The 21,389-nt window shown below is 33.8% G+C and overlaps 1 protein-coding gene across 12 annotated transcripts in view; it reads right to left on the reverse strand.

The window, feature by feature from the left end:
* DENND4A (DENN domain containing 4A) overlaps positions 1-21,389 on the reverse strand; it is a 145,066-nt gene that overhangs the window by 41,590 nt on the left and 82,087 nt on the right. For 7 of the 12 annotated variants that reach the window (XM_045541189.1, XM_045541198.1, XM_045541179.1 and 4 more), the window contains 8 exons: positions 11,849-11,982; positions 8,789-8,924; positions 8,215-8,421; positions 7,995-8,123; positions 7,717-7,858; positions 7,196-7,327; positions 4,687-4,803; positions 4,015-4,146 (listed from right to left, as the gene is read on the reverse strand). In XM_045541189.1, the coding sequence (XP_045397145.1) occupies positions 4,015-4,146; positions 4,687-4,803; positions 7,196-7,327; positions 7,717-7,858; positions 7,995-8,123; positions 8,215-8,421; positions 8,789-8,924; positions 11,849-11,982 (1,129 nt within the window). The remainder of the gene's footprint in view (positions 1-4,014; positions 4,147-4,686; positions 4,804-7,195; positions 7,328-7,716; positions 7,859-7,994; positions 8,124-8,214; positions 8,422-8,788; positions 8,925-11,848; positions 11,983-21,389) is intronic. The other 5 variants (XM_045541237.1, XM_045541231.1, XM_045541241.1 and 2 more) reach the window with 2 other exon arrangements.

The raw sequence follows: 21,389 nt of genomic DNA on the forward strand, positions 1-21,389 counted from the left end.
AACATATATCATGAACAAGGAAAACAGCATATAAGAGAGGAAAAGTTTATTCTTCTTTCTATATCAGCTTATGATTGAGGACATAAGAAACCAAGAATATAATTTCTTTTCATATTCTGGAAAACCTCTGCTTGACAAGTTAAATATTATCACAGACTTGGAAGAATCTTATAACCCAAAGATAATACTCTGGAATTGTGTTTAAACAGATGTGCAACAGTTCCTTTGCAAAGTCAGTGCTATGTTATGATCTGAAGACAAAGTTGTTTATCAGACTTTACCAAGGGTAAAATTACACCCCTGAGCCAAATCTGGCCTGAGGCCTATTATTGTACAGTCTCAAATGATTTTACATTTGTAAAGTATTGTAAAAATAATGCACACATAAAGAAGAATAGGTAACAGAGATTGCATGTGTCCTGTAAGTCCCAAAATATTTACTACCTAGCCTTTTATAGAAAAGGGATGCTCATTCCTAAGTTTGCATACATGCTAAATTCTACCAGACTAGGCTGGATGCTGCATGTCTCTAACACAGAAGCTGCACACTATTTAATTTCCTTGGGCTGGGTGGTTCTGTGATATAATTCTGGCCAGTGATATCAAGGTGGTAATTTTTCAGAGTTGCTGGAAAAACTTCTCCTTTCCTGACAAAAGTAATAGATGTGGCTGGTAATCTCCTTTCTCATCTTTTCTGCCTTGAATATATAGGTGATGCCTGTAGTTGTCAGTGACCAAATTATAATCATGGTTAGGTCAAGAGGACTAATGGCAAAGCCCCTGAACCAACATCTAGAGCAATCTCTTACCTCTGATTTTCTTATTGGAGTAAAATAAACCTCAACTTGTTTAAGCTACCCTTAATCATATTTTCTGAGACTTAAAGCTGAAAGAATTCCTCACATACTAGGTTTTTCTCAGATCTTTGAACATGATATTCCTTTCTACCACATAGCCTTTTATATATGCTCCCCTCTGTCTGAAATTCACCCTCTCAATTCCTCCTTCCTAACCCCTATCCTCATTTATTCTCTATTTATTTTTCAGATCTAAGCTGAAAAATCATATTTTCAAGGAAGCCTTCCGTAATCAATGTCTGCCAAACCCAGGACATGTTTATTGTATGTTCTCATAGTAACTTATTACCCTTCTCTACAGTATTTAATCTAAGAGTATTTTCACATTCACTTGATAATTTGATTAATGTCTTCCCATCTCTTCTACCTGCTTTCTCCAAGAAGGCAGGGACCATGTTTATTTTTTGTTCCTTATTATATCCCCAGTAGCACTTGGCATAATAGCACAAAGTAGGAGCCCAAAAATATTTCCCAAATGAAGACTGTCTGTTGGACAGCAACTACAATCAACAGACCAACCTGGAATATAATACATAATAATATAATATGTCATATTATATTATGAGTAAAGATAAAAAGTAAAAGCATGCTAAAACCAGAATTAGGCTTAGACAAACATCTCAGAGTTAAACTTTTCTGTAGTTGAATGCTCAATAATTCAATATGTTTATCAAAACATTAAATTCTCAAGATAATCATGAAAGAACTACAGGGTGATGATTTTATTTCAATGTCCAATGAAACATTAGAACATATTTTTGTTTATTCTACTCCTGTATCTTTTAGAAGCTGTCAACTATATATATATGTATCTAATGATATATTCATATATTATACTGTAAAATGTAAATAAACCTGAAAAATGCTTTAAATCCTAGTATATAGTAGCATACAATAAAAGAAAAAAGTTATTGAAAAACAAGTATTCCTATAAATCTCATATATAGTCTTTGGCAGTAGTGATAAGCCCAATGGTACTTAATAGAACAGAAAGTTTTCAAGCCAAAAATATCAAGGATAAACTAACAACTCTAATTCATACTAAAGAAATCTTTATAGAATTGACTTGTTAAGCATATAGGGTAAATGAAAAGCCAGATGATCAGTCAGATGCTTATTACTCTGACAAAATGTCAGGATCAAAGGATGGTTTATAATCATATTTAAATTAAAAATTCAAAAAAGAAGATCGTGGCCAGATGCAGTGGCTCACACCTATAATTGTAGCACTCTGGGAGGCTGACGCAGGAGGATCACTTGAGCTCAGGAGTCTGAGGCAAGCCTGAGAAACAGCGAGACCCTGTCTCTACTAAAAATAGAAAAAAGTTAGCCAGGCAACTAAAAATATAAGCAAAAAATTAGTGGGGCGTGGTGGCTTGCACTTGTAGTCCCAGCTACTTGGGAGGCTGAGGCAGGAGGATTGCTTTAGCCCAGGAGTTTGAGGTTGCTGTGAGCTAGGCTGATGCCACGGCACTCTAGCCTGGGCGACAGAGTGAGACTCTGTCTCAAAAATAAAAAGCAGATCTTAAGAGAAAGGTAAACATGAACAGACAATAATGAAAAAACAATAAAACAAAGATAAAGGTAAGTTATTAAGACTTATAATTAGAAAACGGTTAGGAAGGACTAAATGGTTGTAAAACAACTCCATGATATTGATGAAAAAATATTTCTTTTCTTTTCTTTTTTTTTTTTAAATAGAGATGAGGTCTCACTCTTGCTCAGGCTGGTCTAGAACTTCTGAGCTCAAGCGATCCTCCCGCCTCAGCCTCCCAGACTGCTAGGATTATAGGCATGAGCCACCTTGCCCAGATGATGAAAAACTTTTTAATGTTTAAGTTATAACAATTATCTAACAAAAAAATAAAAAATAAGGTTTATAGGTCATCTAACTTTCTTTTGTTTGGATAGCTACAGCAGGGTTCTGCAAACTTTTTAAATAAAGGGCTAGATAGTAAGTCTTTTAGTTTTTGCAGGCAATGTGGTCTCTTGTCACAACTACTCAACTTTGCTGTTGTGGTTAGTGTAAAAATAGCCATAGACAATAAGTAAATGACTGAGTATGGCTGTGTTGCAACAAACTTTATTTATGAACACTGAAGTCTGAATTACATATTACTTTCATGTGTCACATAACAGTAATCTTCTTTTGATTATTTTCCAACCATTAAAAAATGTAAAAACCATTGTTAGCTTGTTGGCCAGTACAAAAATAAGCTGTAGGCCAAATTGGCACATGGGCCATAGTTTGCCCACACCTGAACTAGAGTCATATTTTACGTTGCAAAAAACCCAAACATCACTGTAGTGTGGCCAATTTACAAACAGAGCTATTTTAGCCTTGATAATACAAATTCTTCGATAGTTGCAAAACTGAATAATACAAAAAAAGTAATTATGTAATCAAATATTAACACTAGGAAATCTGAATCTTAGGTCTGGTGAAAAACTTGTGAAGTCAAATAGTTTCCCAGATCCTCATCTGACTTTTTCACTGACTATTGATAATTTATGTGACCTGACAATGACTGAACTATGCCTTAGTTTTCTCACCTATAAAATAGTACTAATATCCTCTCTCACTGATAAAAGCATTGCTATATTAATAAATAAAATATATAAAAAGCCTTTGGAAAAAAGGCTACCTAAACTATCTGAAGGACTATCTTTTTGCCTCTGGAAAAACAGGAACAGTAAGAAGACTGAGAAATCAAATGCTTCACTTAGAACTTAGCTGGATATATGGTACCCTCAGATTCATCACCTCACTTGCTCCCACTTTCCCCTTCCGAAAAGTTCCAAGGGTCTATAGGGGTAGCGAACCTGCGCCCTTCTGATTTCAAGATTTTTCTTTTTTAAGCACAGAAGGAGACAAGAAAAGCTTCATCTTTCTCTTCCACACCCTTTTAATAAAAGGATTTGTTCTGCAAAATTTGGATTCAGTCAAAAGGCTGTACTCAAGGATCCACGTGGTCCCAAAGCCATAGGCTTCCCACCCTGACTAGAACCCAAGTTACTACGCCATACCATGAGAGGCTGCACAAAATATTTTAAAAAATAACCCTGAAGAATTAAGACTTTTTAAAAAAATAAATATTCACTAGTCATACAGATACAACTTATTCTGCACATAACAGAAGCATACTATTCAACTCACCTGTGCTTTCTCCTGATATTTTATCAGCACCGTTGTTACTTGTCCCACTGTGACGAACTATACTGGAAGAACTTTGATAATTGAGCTTAGGAAGGCAATCAGCACTTCCTTTTGCACTCTCGCTCTCTGACACTGTAGAGATGAAAGTGAAAATGTTAATAAAATGAAATCTATATGCATTGTGGAGGCATAAAGAGATGGAGCTTTTAGTTCTAAATATTTTTACCTGAAAATAGGTGATAAGAAAATATCAAACATCTCTGTATCTATTTTTCAGCCACAAATAAGTGATTCCACTTACTTGAGGCCTCAAAGCATAGATCAAATATAAGTCAAAGTCCATTAATAAACTTTAAATATTGTTAAACCTCAGGAAAAAACTACCATTTCCAGAAATATATATTTCTGTTACAATAACAGTATTTTGGGAGTTACACAGCCTTCACTCTAATAGTATTTGATTTGGAGAGTATTTTGCCACTGAGACTATATACTTCACCCATGAAGCATTTGTATGAAAGTATTAGGTGGTAGAAAGGGCTTGTAATGGGAGGAATGAAAGAGTTATTAATATAATGGGAAAATGCAAAGTGAAACTAGTACTTTTATACTTAAAGTCACTTGTATTTTCTATAAATTCCCATTTTTATACAGTAGCAACTTAATACCTACAGGAACTAGAATCACTCCCTTTTTTATCTTTTTCTTCTTGAATGTCCTCAGTGGATGTATCTCCTCTTCTAACTTCATCCTTAGATAATGAATTATATCCAAGATCAGACTGGCCACCTGGAACACAAAAAGAAACAAAATCCTATGTTGTTTATCATAAACTCCTTTAGTGACTAGAATTAGGAGACACATATTAGTGTTTGGATTTACTTATGGAATTTTTTTCTGGATAACTTCTCATTGAAAGCATTATTTTGTTAGCTACCCATTTCCATCTCTATTAATGTAAGAAAAAGATGATCTCAAAATAACTTATTTTTGGCTCCTCTCTGCAGTCAAAAGTAATTATGTACATTGATACTACTATGTGAGCACTAAAAGTTACAGACAAACCAGACTTTTTTTATACAAGTCCATGACTTTTCTAGCTGAAAGTCTGAGTTCCAACTAAGCAATGTAGAAGAGAAATCTGTAGGGAATTCATAACAGACCATTTGCATATAGACCACTGGAGCTAAATGTCTAAATGATTTTACTAAAAAACTGGGTTTTTAAAATTCATTGATAGGTGATTAATTCTTCAAAAAATTTAACTGAATAATTATTGAATTGCACGTGAGTACAAATACATGGAATGAGATAAAAATCTAGTGTTAAAGTTATTCAGAAAAGCAAAAGTTATATCAATATAAGAAAACTTCTACACATTGTTTTGTTAAACTTCTAATACATTGGCTCTGTATCTTTTTAAGCAAATTGCTTTCACTATATTAGCCTCAAAAGATAAGGTTTTGAATCCTAGTTCTCTATTTTAGGAGACATATGATTTTAAATAAACCACTTAACCTTTTTGTTTGAATCTCAGGTTCCCCCAGATTTGTAAAAGCCAAAGTTGTTATGATTATATGAGACTACATATGAAATGGTTTTATAAACTTGTAAAGCACTATCCAAAGAAATTATATTAAATATCACTAGGTATTTACATTAATACCTTTGTTATAGTCTTGTTTTTATTTTTTCTAATCAAACTTTCAGGTCCATTTCCAAAGAAACTACAAATAGAAAAATTTGAAGATCATCTTCATGAAATTCATGCTTTTATTAGGTTCTGTACTATTTTAAGATAGCCTTTTTAAAAGTCATAATTAAAAATAAAAGATAGACATCTTCATTTTTAAGAGATAATGCCCAAAGGATGACTACTATAACTCTGATTAAATTCATATTACCTAATCAAGACATAAAACCAGTCAAGGAAGAATAACTATTCATATTACATTTCAATACAATTAGCTTACATTTATTAATCTTAAAAGTAGGCATAAAAGGAGACAGACCACAATAATGTTGTCATTTGCAGAGATAGGAGCTTTCATATTGTATTAGTAAGGCTTCAATTATTAAAGTTTCTATCCATTAAGAGCTTGCTCTTATACTACATTCAAAAGTCATGTATAGGCCGGGCGCGGTGGCTCACGCCTGTAATCCTAGCTCTGGGAGGCCGAGGCGGGTGGATCGCTCAAGGTCAGGAGTTCGAGACCAGCCTGAGCAAGAGTGAGACCCCGTCTCTACTAAAAATAGAAAGAAATTATCTGGCCAACTAAAAAATATATATACAAAAAAATTAGCCGGGCATGGTGGCTCATGCCTGTAGTCCCAGCTACTAGGGAGGCTGAGGCAGTAGGATCGCTTAAGCCCAGGAGTTTGAGGTTGCTGTGAGCTAGGCTGATGCCACGGCACTCACTCTAGCCCGGGCAACAAAGTGACACTCTGTCTCAAAAAAAAAAAAAAAGTCATGTATAATTTTTAAAATGTAATAATCAAAAGGACAGAATTATGCAAGTAATTTAAATGTGTCAGCTGTAATAAAAGGAAAAGCTTATATACAAATCTTATATTTTATAGAGATTAATGCCATCTTCAGTGCTAGAATGCCATGTTTTTTATATATTTAAAAATTTTTTATTAAAACTTTTATCTTAAAATAGTTTAAGACTCAAAAGTTGCAAAAATAGTACAGTACAGAGAGTTTCTGGGTACACTCACTTAGTTTCCTCCAATGATAGTATCTTACATACCCATAGTACATTGTCAAAACCAGAAAACTGACATTAGTCCAGTACTATCAAAGCAGATATAGAGCTATTAAGTTTTTGGTTCTTTTTTTAGAACTCTAGTAACATTTTCACAATTTCAAAGAATTTATCCTAAGAAAATGATATGGTAAATAGATCTGTGTGCTATCTGGAGTTAATTCGATTATCATTTACTAACTACTTGAAGAAAGTACTTTATAACCTCTCTTAAATTTTTATTTCTATTCAAATGGAGAATGAATAAAATTGCATACAGTTATGAAATTCAATATCAAATCAAGTACCTAACATAAAATGAAAGTGTCGACAGTTAAACACATCACTGAAAATAAAAATTTTTCAAAATATAGACTAGCAAATCTAGTTTTAAAAATGTACTATAACAAATGTATACATAAGCATACACAAACCTGTACTAGATCTATCATCAGTAGCATATACTTTGATTAAACCCGTATTAAAAGGTGCCTGCTCCACAGTGTGTGTCCCATGACCACTATCCATGCTGCCATGACTAACAGCATCCAGGTCACTGCCATCTGCTTAGGAACACAATTTGACAGTATTTTACTACTCAAGGATATACCAAAAATACATATTAACTTGTTGCTCAAGCCAAAAATCTATTAACATAATATTTAACATGGAAAGTGTTGCATAATTAGCAAAATACAACTATAACAAAGAAACCTATTGGAATTATTAATGAACACTCAAACAAGACCACCAAAAGGCGTTAATTTAACAGTTGAAACAGAAGTGAAAGCTGGTGATTTTTAAATGGGAAGAGCACTCTAATATTAGAATTTGATTAATAGTAATAAAAACTAAAATATATTCAATATTTTAAAACTATTTAAAATTTCTAAAAATGTAAAATGTAACTAGTCAATTAATTTTGAAGAATAAATAAAACACATAAATCCTTTACCTGAGAGAGTTGTTTGTGATAAGTGTGCATGTTTCTTTAAAGCTCTTTTGAATTGTGCTACTCCCAAAACAACATTTCTTACTTTTGTCCAAAGAAAACGGCCACTACGACTTCTTGAAGGCCAGGTACTTTCCAAAACAGCCTATTCATTCAACAAAATAAAATAATTAGTAAAAATAAATGCTAAATAACCCCTGCATAGATTATTTTTGCCACTAAATTAAGATCGTATAATGACAAAAATAATACTATTTCTCTATTAAATCACATTAATTTACCTTATTATAATAACCATAAGTAATGGCATTAGGGTCAATACCAGCTTTCCGCATTTCAAAAAGCACTCGAACTGCAAGCACTGGTTGATCATATTGTCCACAGAGCTGCATAAGAATGCGGTAGCACACCTGAAACACAAGTTCCAAAGTGTACAGAAACAAAGATGTCTATGCATATAAATCTAGAACAAAATAATGCACTTTAAAGAATAACTATTACCTCATCAGGTGGATCCATCTTCTTTGATTGCATTTTTTTAAGCACATCATATGCTGCTTTCAGAGCCCTGACTTTTGAATTACATACTTTCATATAAGCTGGGAGACAAATAAACCACAGTCCATAACAGTGACGCAGCAGACACCTAGACCACATCTGAGGGATGGAAGAATATCTCTTTGCAATTTTATGGGCTGACTTAATTTCCTAGAAAAAATATAAGGATCTTATTAACAAATTTATACACTTAGGCATTATTATTTAGCTAAATGCCAAACAAGTACAAGTCATATGCTTGATAATGTTTCCACAACAAATATGTCTATAATTAATATATTTTCAAGCCGCTGCTTGAATCTGAATTAAATAATATGTAAAATAAAGTTCTAGGACAAGAGAACTAGTTTATTTCTTAAAGTTAGATTACTCTAAACTATCTTAGTGCTTTGAGGTGCATGATAATCTAGTAATAGCTATATATAGGGTTATAAAGTATATTAAGGGAAGGTAAGTGCGCAATTTACTTCTTGTTCTAATATTTGATTACACAAAGAATGCAAAATTTTCAAAGCACCTGTTTTGTTCTTCTGAACATAGGAGATGGGCTACTAGGACTACTTGATTTTGAAGGCAATTTGTTCTTTCGCACTTGTAGAAATCCTTCAGGTCTCTCAAATAAATTGTTCCTAAGAACTGGAAATCCATTATAGCTGTTTTAAAAAGCAAAAAAAAAAGTTCTCAAGTATACACAGATGATCACTGTGGTTACAAGATAAAAAAATTATGATCAATAACTTCTTAACCTAGAATTTATTTTAACTATCTTTCTCCATCAGACTATGATATATGCTCAGCAAATACTCATACTAATGTTGCTTTTCTTACTATAATGCTTAGAAATGTAATAGCCAAATACAGACTTAAGTATATATTTTTGGGGGAAAAAGGAAAATACATTTAAATTTTCCTGAACTTGACATCAAACTCCAAAGTCTAAAGAAAACCTTTAAAAGTTAGTATTCATGTAAATATATTGCAAACATATTATAATAGATAATGTGACAGTTGGTAAAAGGTCCTCTTTCAAACAGAATAATCATTAATGTCATTGCTTTGGATTAACATATTTACTGTAGAACCTCCCTCTAAGAAAGATGCAAATAACCACCTTAGGTTTAAAACACTAGCACACCAGGCCCAGCTCTCACATTATCATGAATTGGCTTATGAGGTTAGCTAGCAGGTTCAGGGCCTCGTTTATGAGAAAGAAAATTGAGGAGGTTGAAGAAGAGGAAGAAAAGATTAGAAGAGGTGGCTCTGTGAGCAGGTAGGTCTAATTAGGGTGCTAGAACAAGGTGCTCTGGGCATTTAAAAGGTAGCAGCTAGGCCAGGCACAGTTGTACATGCCTGTAGCCCCAGCTACTCTGAAGGCCGAGGCAGGTGGATAACTTAAGCCAAGGAGTTCAAGGCTGTAGTGCACTATGATCACACCTGTGAATAGCCACTGCACCGCAGGCCTGCGCAACATAGTGAGAGACCTCATTTCTAAAATAAGTAAATAAGTAAATAAGTAAAAGGTAGCAGCTAGAATAAAGACATGCTGAAAAGAAAAGAGGCTCCCAAACAACACACTCAACCTCTTTAAGAATATTATGCAATATTCTTAAAGGCACATAGTTTTAATTAAGAAGAAACCTAACTATAACAAAAGAGAATACACAATAACTGTTATTCATTACTACAGGCAAATTCTGTAGAATAATAAAATATTAGTAATGACTGAATGTTGAGTAGGAAACAGCAAACAAATTCAGGAAAGCCATATCTCTTTTCAAAATTCATTCTATGTACATGGTGACATAATAAGACCATTTTGTGTGTCTTATGGAAATGTCTCATTATTTTACACAGATAATTAAGTGTATGAGTCATCTCTTATTAGGAGGACCCTCTGTGCTCATTAAGGACATTTAAGTTGTTTTTCCAATGATAGTTATGATTATACCAAAAATTATATTGGTAGCCTCAAGAAAAAAAATGATTTAGACTTTAAAAAAAAGAAAACTTTTTAAGCTAAGTAATTTTCTTGTTCAAGGACTAAACCTAAAAGTAAAATTTAAATTAAAAAGTTAAAAGCAAACCAGAAAAATAAAAACAAAACTATATTAGTGAAACATACCAGAAGATGACTAAGAAGTATAAAGTAAAAGAGATCAAAGAAATGAGATCTTGTTTAGAAAGAAAAAAGAAGAGGCCAGGTGGTAGATCACACCTGTAATCTCAGCACTTTGGGAGGCCAAGGTGAGACGATCGCTTGAGGCTAGGAGTTTGAGACCAGCCTGGGCAATAGTGAGACCCTACCTCTACAAAAAATTAAAAACAAATTAACTGGGCATGGTGGCGTGTACCCACAGACCCAGCTACTCAGAAGGCTGAGGCAAAAGGATTGCTTGAGCCCAGGAGTTCGAGGCTGCAGTAAGCCGTGATTACACCACTGCACGCTAGCCTGGGAAACAAAGCGAGACTGTGTCTTGAAAAAAAGAAAAGAAAAAGAAAAGGAAAAAAGAAGAAGAGAAAAAGAGAAAAATTAAGAGAAATATTTGAAATACCTTTGACAACAGACAGATTTTTAAAAAGTGAAATGAGAACATCATTACTAGATGAAAAAAGCAGAAATCAAGTGGCCTCTGAATTAATAATCTGCATTCACAAACATCTATCACACCATTTTTTCATCTGTAAAATGAAGGATTTAATGCTAGTTATATATGAGGATGTCCTGAAAAATCCTTTTCAATGAAAATAAACTGTGACTCAATGAATAATAGAGGTAAAGTGGTTTTAGAATCTTTAAACAAAGTAGGAAAGTATTATTGGAGAATTAAAAAGACATTTCAATTATAAAAGAAAATACAATTTTAAGTAAAAATAAATAAAGACTAAAGACTAAATAATAAATCTACCTCTATCATAGCCCTATCTTACTGTGCTCAAGACTTTCCTCTATTCTCCACTAGACTTGAAGGCAAGGACAGTGTATTTATTATTCAAGTCTATATACCAAGCACTTAGCACAGTAACCAAATTTCCTAAATTAACAGTGATCAATTTTAATAATTCTGGATTTCTATGATTTAAAAATAAAAACTCATGACAAAATTAATAGCCTAAAATATGATTATCATACAAATTAAGGCCACAAATATTGACTCTAAATTAGATTTCATCTTTTTGTAAATCACGGTTGCATTAATCAACATGTGTATGGGATGAAAAGAGGGACTGAAGGTGAGGAAACTAGCTTTAGTGAGAAACAAAGATCAGAATTCTAAAATAAATAAGTGCTGCATTTGAGGTGGGGAGTCTAACTGAATTTAATCAACATTTGGGAGGACAGATACTTATGCAGACATAATTAGAGAGCTTTCCAAGTCTATGTTATGCAAAATCATATATTTTTTTTCTTTTTATACCTCAAAACTTAATAATGGATGTGGGATAAGCTTGCTTACCACCTAAAAATTAGGGATCTGTAAAGTTTGGATTTTGAAAATACCACAGTCCTTAGAAAGCTACGTCACAGATGATGGATCGCTTCTCTTTTTCAATCTCAAACATTCTGCCTCTTGAATACCTGTACTGTAAAGGGGGTTCTTCACCATTGGGTAGATGGGGGATCTCAGGTGGTGTTACAAAAACAGTATGTTCACTTTTGAAAGATTCATCCAGTTCTATAAGTCGCACTTCACCACTCTTGTCCACATCCACCTAAAGGAGTTTAAAAAGCACATATTACAAAAACCACATCGCTTAGCCATATATTCGTCTGTAGGGAAATGGTTAAATGAATCACCTGCACAAATGAATACTAAAGAGCTATTAAAAAAAAAAAAATGAGCAAGTTCTCTATGTACCACTACAGAAAGAGCTCGATGATAATTAAGTGAAAATAGCAAGGTGCAAATCATTGTAAATAGCAGACTATCTTTTGAGTAAAAAACAGGGGGAAATAAGAACATTTATTCATTTTTTCTTACATTTACATAAAGAAATACTAGAAAGATACTAAGAAAAGTAATTATGTATATGGGGAAGAGAAGAATAGAGTAGACAAGGATAGAATAGGAACCCAGATGTCCCAATATATGCCTTTCTATATTGATATTGTTCTGCATTTTGAATCATATAAATGTAATCAAGAAATAAGATTTTTGAAAATGCATATACGTGTGTGTCTGTGCGATAAGAGTAGAGGATTTTGTATATTTTTAAAATGTATACTAAATACAACAAATTTCCCTAAGTTCTTTCAGTTATGTAGAAATACTTTTGAGTTAAGCTCTAGTCACATCAATATTAAAAGCACTTTAGGGTACAGCGGCTCACGCCTGTAGTCCTGGCACTCTGGGAGGTCAAGGCAGGAGGATCACTTGAGGTCAGGAGTTTGAGACCAATCTGAGCAAGAGAGAGATCCTGTCTCTACAAAAAATAGAAAAATTAGCTGGGTGTAATGGAGTACGCCTATAGGCCCAGCTACTCCAGAGGCTGAGGCAGGACAATCACTTGAGCCCGGGAGTTTGAGTCTGCAGTGAGCTATGATCATGCCACTGCCCTCATGCCTGGGCCACAAGGCGAATCACTGTTTCAAAAAAAAAAATTTTTTTTAATTAGTATAAAAGAAGGTATCTTTCTTTTCAGCTTGTCAAAAAGACTTTTATATGGTGCAATTAGCAATGATATAATAAATATAGTAAACTGGATAATCACACACCCTGCTAGTACTCAAAATTGGTACAAAATCGCGTTTTTAGAAAGCAAGATGTGTTTAAACATTTCCACTTCATTCTACGAAAATAACCTAACACAAAAAAAAGCTATCAGCATGAAAGATGTTTTTTGGAGGATTGCAATAGCAATAAATTGGAAGTCATCTACATGTCAAAAAATAAGTAAATGAATGAAGTATTGTAAATACACTGGATGAAATTTAGTCATTAAAAATTAAAATAGTAAAGATTATGTAGACTTCTGGTTGAATAAGACAAATTAAACACAGCAGCTGGCCTTCAATACCTCCAGAAATCCCACCAAAATGAGAGTAAGGAGACAAAACAAAATACTTGCAAAGACAAAATGAACTAGAAAGGAGAAAAACAGCACAGTCTGGAGTTCAAAATATTTTAGAAGCTACAAAGTAGATTGGTGTGAGCTGTGAAAACTGAAAGCCATGTATCTGGCACCGGGGAGGGATAGAGGAGAGATGCCAAGAAGCAAGCCATTTTGCTCTGCAGAGCCCCAGACAGTTCAGGAAAGGAAAGCGCTACAGGTACTTACAGAAGGGAGTACAAGTGGGGTTGAAGCAGGAGAATTAGTTAAAAGCCTGAATTTAAGGACTCCCAGATTCCTGGCCCAACTCAATACTGTTAGGTCACTACCTTTCCCCAGAGCTAGCAGAAGACCAGGTTGGATCTTTCTGGGTGAACCACAGGGACTTTAGACTTAAGGATGCTGGAGGAGATGAGGGAAGTTACTAAATACAGATAAAGTAAAAGCTTTACTTTCCAATAAAGAGATAACCTCAGTTATCTTTCCCACTCAGCTCTGAGAATATTGGCAAGTTAGGTTTATTCTACTCAGGCTAGAGACTGTGGGATACCTTTTGGGGAAGCTAGTTGGGCTAAAGAAAAGAATCATAGACACTGATTAAACAGGGACTCTAGTGAAATAAGTTAGTTCTAGTTAAGTTCCGTTATGAGCATCAATCTCACACCTAAGGAAACTCCAAGCTCCATTTTCCTGGAAATAGCTGCAGGGAAACACAAGTCTCACTCTTGAAAATGAATACCAACCAAAGATTACTAGACACAAAGAAAACCAATAACTTTAAAGAGAACAAAATAAATATTAAAAGGTACTCAGAAGCAGCAGAGACAATGCAGGGAGAAGAAACCTTCAAAATAACTAAAATGAATAATCCTATGTCTATAAAATAGGAACAAGATACTATTAAAAAGGAACATTCAATGAATAAAAAAAAGCTTATGGAATTTACATATGTGATAGAAGAAATAAAAAGTATACTACAGGGGTGGGTGAGAGGAGGAGAAAAAAAAGAAGTATACTATAGGGTTAGAAGATAAAATTGAAAAAATCTCCCAAAAAGTGGAACTGAAAGACAAAGAGAGAGAAAATAGAATGAAAAAAATAAGAAAAGAGGATCAGGCCAGGAGGGCTAATATTGAAATAATATGTATTTCAGAAAAAGAGAACAGAGAAAATAGAGGAAAGAAATTAATCAGAATTGAAGAAAATGAACCCACAGAGTAAATGGGCCCGCTTGTATCCAACTCAGTGAAGAAAAAAGGCCTACATGAGGCATATCCTTACAAAATTTCAGAACATCAGGGATCTTAAAAGCTTCCAGAGGGAAAGAGAGATCTGGTACAAAAGATCAGAAACCAAGATAGTATTAGACTTATCAATAAGACTAGGAGCTTAAAACACAGCAGCAATGACTTCAAAATTTTAATATAACCAAATTAACAATCAAATATAGAATAAAGAAATTTTCAGACAGGCAGGGTGTCAAAAAATGTATCTCCAATGAACCCTTTCCACTAAGCTACTGGAAGATATGCTTCACCATAACAAGGAAATAAACCAAGAAAGAATAAGTTACTGAAGGCAAAATGTGGCATCCAACTCTGGAGAGAGGTCAATATAATTCCCAAGATGACAGTAAGGGAAAATCCCAGATGACAGACTAGAAAGCAATCAGTTCATGTTGGAACAAGAGGATGGAAAGCTAGAGCAAGAATTCTTCCCCCCAAACAAACAAAAAAATCAAATGGATAAATTACCTGATATGATGGAAAAACTGAGACATTTTTCACCTCTGTACAAGAATTTGGAGATGAATTAAAAATAGACACAAAACAAAAAATACAATTACTGACCTGAGGGAAAACAAAATCCATACATGAAAGGAAATTTAATTACAGTATTTATGTGGCCCAGCTGTGACTAGCTAACACTGAACAATTATTTGACCAAAACTCATAACTATATTGGGAGATTGGTGACAGTAGTAAATATGATACTGTAGATAATATGGAAAACAATAAGCAGCAATAAAAACTCCCTCATATCTTAAGGTAAATGACTGAAGAAATAGTAGAAAGAGAAAGTGATTGCTTTTGGGGAATAGAAACAAGGTAGGTAGGAATGAGACACAGCCTTGTAAAATTATTTAATTTTTTAAACTATGCCATGTTTTATTCTGGTAAAAGTGAAAATTTACTCTTAAAATACTTAGGAGCAATATTAAAAATGCTTAAGATCTGGTTAGGTTAAAAAAATAAAAATCCATCTTACAAGTATGTAAAAAACATTGGAAGTAAATGTAAAATGGATTTTACATTTGGGCCCTGGGCTTACGGAATTTTATTTTTCCCTTTTATCTTCCATACATCCTGTTACTTTACTAATTTAATAAAAGTGTTAAAAAATTAAATTTTCAATAAAAACAAAGACTGCTCTAGCCATTATTAGAAAAACTAAAGGTATTTTTAAAAATAACATTAGAAACATGTCAATAATAATTCAAAATCACAGGTATCACTAGTAGGGTGTGGTATCCATGGTCAACCCAAGACCAAATAAGATTCTTTATAGCCACAAATATTTTTATGCAGATGGAATGGGGTTAATCTAATTTGTAAGGGCAACAATGACAATGAAGTAGAAAGGATAGGTCAGAATAAAAAGCTTAAAGTAAATAGACAAGGTTGCTAGAAAGACTGGAGACTACCCCTGTCTCCATGAAGGAACATAATAAGAGGACTACTTGGCTGTGTGCAGTGGCTGGCACCTGTAATCCCAGCTACGTGGGAGGATTGCTTCAGCCCAAGAGTTTGAAACCTGGGCCAAACAGTGAGACCCCGTCTCTAAAAATAAAAAATTTAAAAAATTAGCCAGGCATGGTAGCCGACAACTGTAGTCCCAGCTAGTTGGGAGGCTGAGGGCGGAGGATTGTTTGAGCCCAGGAGCTCCAGGCTGCAGTGAGCTATGATTGTGCCACTGTACTCTAGCCTGGGTGAAAGAGAGACCCCATCTCTAAAAAGAAAAAATTAAAAAAAAAAAAAAAAAAAGAGGCCTGCTTGTCTGTGAGCACCAGGTGTTTTTAAATTTTTATTTATTTATTTAACAGTTCTCTTCCTTTCCTTCTTTCTTTAGCAGCTTCTCCCTCTCCAGACCCCTGCCAACTTTTCATTCTGCAGTCATATTGTTGTTATGGAAGAAGCCTGGCGTCTTCTAGGACAACTATTCTAATTCTCAGTATTGTAAAGTCTATTAAAATATTAAAATTTTGCACTGTTGATTCACTATGTTGGTAAAAGATACTTCCCTTTACTTGTATACCAATGAAAATCTCATTTTGACATTATAAAAATAGCCATGCAATAATTCCTACATTTATCAGTTGGACATCTGTCTTTTGGAAAGCACAGTGATATCTGTCTCTATTGGGAGAAAAAGAAATCCAACACCCACGACAGAATAAAATAATTCTCATACTGTCTCCATATTTTTTCATTTAAGACATTAAGATGCTCAGAAAACACTGGAAAGGGAAGCTTGAGAAACCAAGAAAAAATCTTACCAGACTATTTGTTACACAAAACTGCCCTTAGTTAAGCATCATCCCTCAGGAACAGATTGTAAGGATTTAAAATGTAATCACATGAAGAATAAGAACACATGGTTCTTAAATTAGTCATAAATGAAACTAAAATAATTCTCATATATTGTTTTTCTTATTTCTATTCAGCGTTACCCAGTCTACCTTTTTGAAGTCAGTCAAATGTTTTCTATTTGGATATGCTAAGATCAAAAGAATAACATGTCTAACTTCAGTTCAATCTTAGTCACGAATTGGCTTAGGAAGTTAACACATATCTAATATTATTTTTCTTTCCATAGCTAAACTGCCAAAGATTAGAGGATTTGTTTATTTAAAAACTTAAGTTCAAAGTCACTCGACTAAAGAATAATCCCTATATAACTGATTATTTTAAAGTGTTATGGACATTCAGAGAGCATTTGCAGATGAAAAGCACTGACTTTTTATGAGTTACTTATTGTGGTATTAAAAACATGAAAGGCAGTAACAGTGTTGTATAATTATTTATATTTTAGGAAGTTCTGCTTAATAACACCAGGGATTCATTTAACCTCTGTTCTAACTATATATGAAATTTATTAAGATATACTTTGAATCTTGCGACATTTTATTTTCTCAAATAAGAGTCCCTTGAATTATAATACAGCAAATACAAGTAACTATGTTTTAGTGCATTAAGTTTCAGTGTTGACTTTCTGGCTGGTCATGAAAATCTTTAAGTATGATGTTAATCCATTATATATAAAAGTGATCTTTTGTTGGATCTAGACTTTGGATAAATAACATTTTAGGAAAATAATCTACCTAGAAACAATGATTACACAATTAATGGAATTTTCTTTTTTTGAGACTTCTCAGAATTCATATTCTTTAAGCCATTATTCCAATCAGCTCCTTTGTTGACTCCTATCACATAAACAACAGGTGACCTACAGAAAATCCTAGACAACATAATGTATTATCACTACTAAGATTGCCTCTTTAGGACATAATACCCTAGGTAGGCAGCAAAATTATAAGTCTGGTATGTCTTACAATATTAGTATTTCTTTAAACCATATGACACTACAACGTGAGTTCTTAACTGAAACAGAAACTTGTAAACAAGATACATAAAATGGGACAAAAATAAAAAGGAACAATGTAAGATTTCTCTCTTCTCATTGTAAACTGGATTCTTACAACTAATTCAGTGTTCCCATGTGGATTAATAAATATAGTGGCTAAAGCATAGTATTAGCAAAACCTTGGTCACTAATTTGGTCCCTTATGATTCAGTTAGATCGGTACAAAGAAAAACTGCTACACAAATGTATGCCACTGTTCGTAAGGAAAGCTCATTGAGTACATATGTATAACCAGTGGAAGCATAGCAGCTTATGGGAAAAATCATTCAAAGTTTATAATGCCAGTCAGAAATATCATTTTTATATACAAAAAACTAACACAACTGTTACTGTAAAAAAGGATTTAGAAACTTATTCCTTTAAAAAGCACACCTTTCTATTTATTGTCTCTATTTAATTTTATTAGCAACAAATAAGGCAAGCTTAAAAATTTTATTACAATATTAAAAAACAACTTCTTAGTATAATGCTGTAATAAAGGCAAAACTGTGAAGGAGCTATAACATTATCTCCTTCTCAAAATAAACAGGTTTTCAAAGCTTGCCTCTATAGAAGCAGAACTCAATCTAAAAAAAGGCAAGGTTCTACAATTCTGTTTGTAGATAGGTCATTCAAGCTGTAGAAATAAATCTTCCCCCAAAACATGTCCTTTCTGGGGTGATGAAAATCTTCTATATTTGGAAGTCATGGTTACATGGAAATATATATTTGTTCAAAAGTCATCAAAACTGTACACATCAATGATGTATTTACTGTTTCTATATTGTATCTTAATAAATTTTATTTTTAAAAATGTCCTAAAAAGTGGTCAGTATATCATTCCACATGTAAAACATTAATACATATTTCTAGCACAACGCTAGCACAATACCATTTGAACTATAGATAATCACCATTTATATCAATGTTTCTGTGGGAAAATGAATCATGAGTTCTAACCAGGTAATGGCATGTACTCATTTTTTCCCTACTTCAAAGCATTTCAAAGATGAGGGCTGATATTTCTGAACATCTTAGCTTGTTAATTCTCTATCAGGCCCAGAAACAGTATTTCTCTACATCAGCCATCCCTCAAGTGTTCTAAATTGAAGGAAAAGGTAGATTCTTTCACAAGGCTCTGAACTGGTTCCTACTGTTTATATGTGTAAGTAATTCAAAAACTGAACATTTCTATGTCATGAAGTGAGAAAATCAAATGAACTATTAATCTACAAACTTGAATAAAACTCAGCCAAATATAAAAATAGCCACATTTTCTACTTTTTAGTTTATACAACAATACTCTGAATACCATGAGACATGCAGTTATAATTATCTCTCCTTATAATATCTTTTAAACATAGAGAAAAAAACAATACAAGAAAGAGTACACAGGGTGAGGTAGTTCATGCCTGTAATCCTAGTACTTTGGGAGGCCGAGAAGGGAGGGTCACTTGAGGCTAATACAAGACCAGCATGGGCAACAGCGAGGCCTTGTCTAACAAAACATTTTTAAAAAATTAGTTGGGTGTGGTGGCACGCAGCTTTAGTCCCAGGTACTCAGGAGGCTGAGGCAGAAAGATCACTTGAGCCCAAGAGTTTGAGGTTGCAGTGAGCTATGATGATACCACTGCACTCTAGTCCAGGCAATAGAGTGAAACCCTGGCTCCAAAAAAAAAACAAAAAACAAAACAAAACCAAATGACTAAAGTCATAGGTATAACAGCTGAGATTAAAGTACTACTGTTTCCAGCCGGGCGCGGTGGCTCACGCCTATAATCCTAGCACTCTGGGAGGCCGAGGCGGATGGATCGCTCGAGGTCAGGAGTTTGAGACCAGCAAGAGCGAGACCCCGTCTCTACTAAAAGTAGAAAGAAATTATCTGGCCAACTAAAATATATATAGAAAAAAAAGTTAGCCGGGCATGGTGGCACATGCCTATAGTCCCAGCTACTTGGGAGGCTGAGGCAGTAGGATCGCTTAAGCCCAGGAGTTTGAGGTTGCTGTGAGCTAGGCTGACGCCACGGCACTCACTCTAGCCCGGGCAACAAAGCAAGACTCTGTCTAAAAAAATAAATAAATAAAAAATAAAGTACTACTGTTTCCGTTCCCAGTCATTGCAGAAGTAAAAAAAAAAAAAAAAAAAGTACTACTGATTCCCAATGCAGTGTTTTTCCTTTATATCATGCATAGTGAGCATCATTCTCATTTTTATAAGACACATTTGGTACTTATTTAACAACAATAAAGGACAGTTTCACGTTAAACTCAGAATTGAGCCAATTTCTGAATATTGAGGGATGAGTTGTATTTTGTGCCAAAAAAAAAAATCACTGATTTTCTTCCACACAAATTTGAAAGCGACAGACTTCTTTAAATAACTTTACAATAGTAAATTGTTGACATAATATATGATAAAGCTTTGTTTTCTTCCTTTTTCGTGGGTATAAGATCATAGACATTATATATATATTCAAATAATCACAAATTTATAGAAAAGCTTCAAGTATAGTAAAAATAACTTCTCCTTTGATCTTTGGGAGTAAGCTGCTGACTTGATGACCCATCACCCCTGAATACTTTAATATGTACTTTCTACAAACAAGGACATTCTCCTACATAACTACAACTAGAAATTAACACTAGGATTACTACTATGAAATCTTCAAACCATAAGTTTTGTTGATTAACCAAATAATGTTATACTGAAAGGATCCAGTTCTGAACTATGCATTGCATCTGGTTGTCAAATCTCTTTACTTCACTTTAGAACAGTTTCTCAATTTTTACTTTATTTCCTTAACCTTGACATTTTGTGGATTATCATGTTCTTCAATTTGTGTTTCTCTGATATTTCCTTGAGATTTTACAGATTATGCATCTTTGGCAGAAATATTATAGAAATGACATTGTCTTCTCATTGTAACCTATTAGGGGCACACAATCTTGATGTGTCCCATTATATATGATGTTTGTTCCCTTAGATCACTTGATTAAAGTGGCATCTGCCAGGATTTTCCATTATAAAGTTACTCTTTCTCCCTTTGTCATTAATATATATTTTGTGGGGAGGTACTTAGAAACCATGTAAGATCCTGCTTCTCATTATAGACTTTAAATTGACTGATGGATACCTGTGTAGACTCATGGTTTCTTATTTTATTTAATGGGTTAATCTGTTACTAACATTTGATTGCCCCAGACTTGCCTGTGGGAAATCCCTTCAAATTGGCTTGTATGTGTGTGTGTGTGTTTGTGTGTGTGTGTGTGTGTGTGTGTGTGTGTGTGTGTGTGTGTGTTGTGTTTTGTTTTAACATATCTTCATTACTCTTGGAGCAATTCCTTCTTTTCTAGTTACAAGATATTTTGAGGCTCATCTTATACTT

The sequence above is a fragment of the Lemur catta genome, chromosome 1, assembly GCF_020740605.2.
Source record: "Lemur catta isolate mLemCat1 chromosome 1, mLemCat1.pri, whole genome shotgun sequence".
Taxonomy (NCBI): Eukaryota; Metazoa; Chordata; class Mammalia; order Primates; family Lemuridae; genus Lemur; species Lemur catta.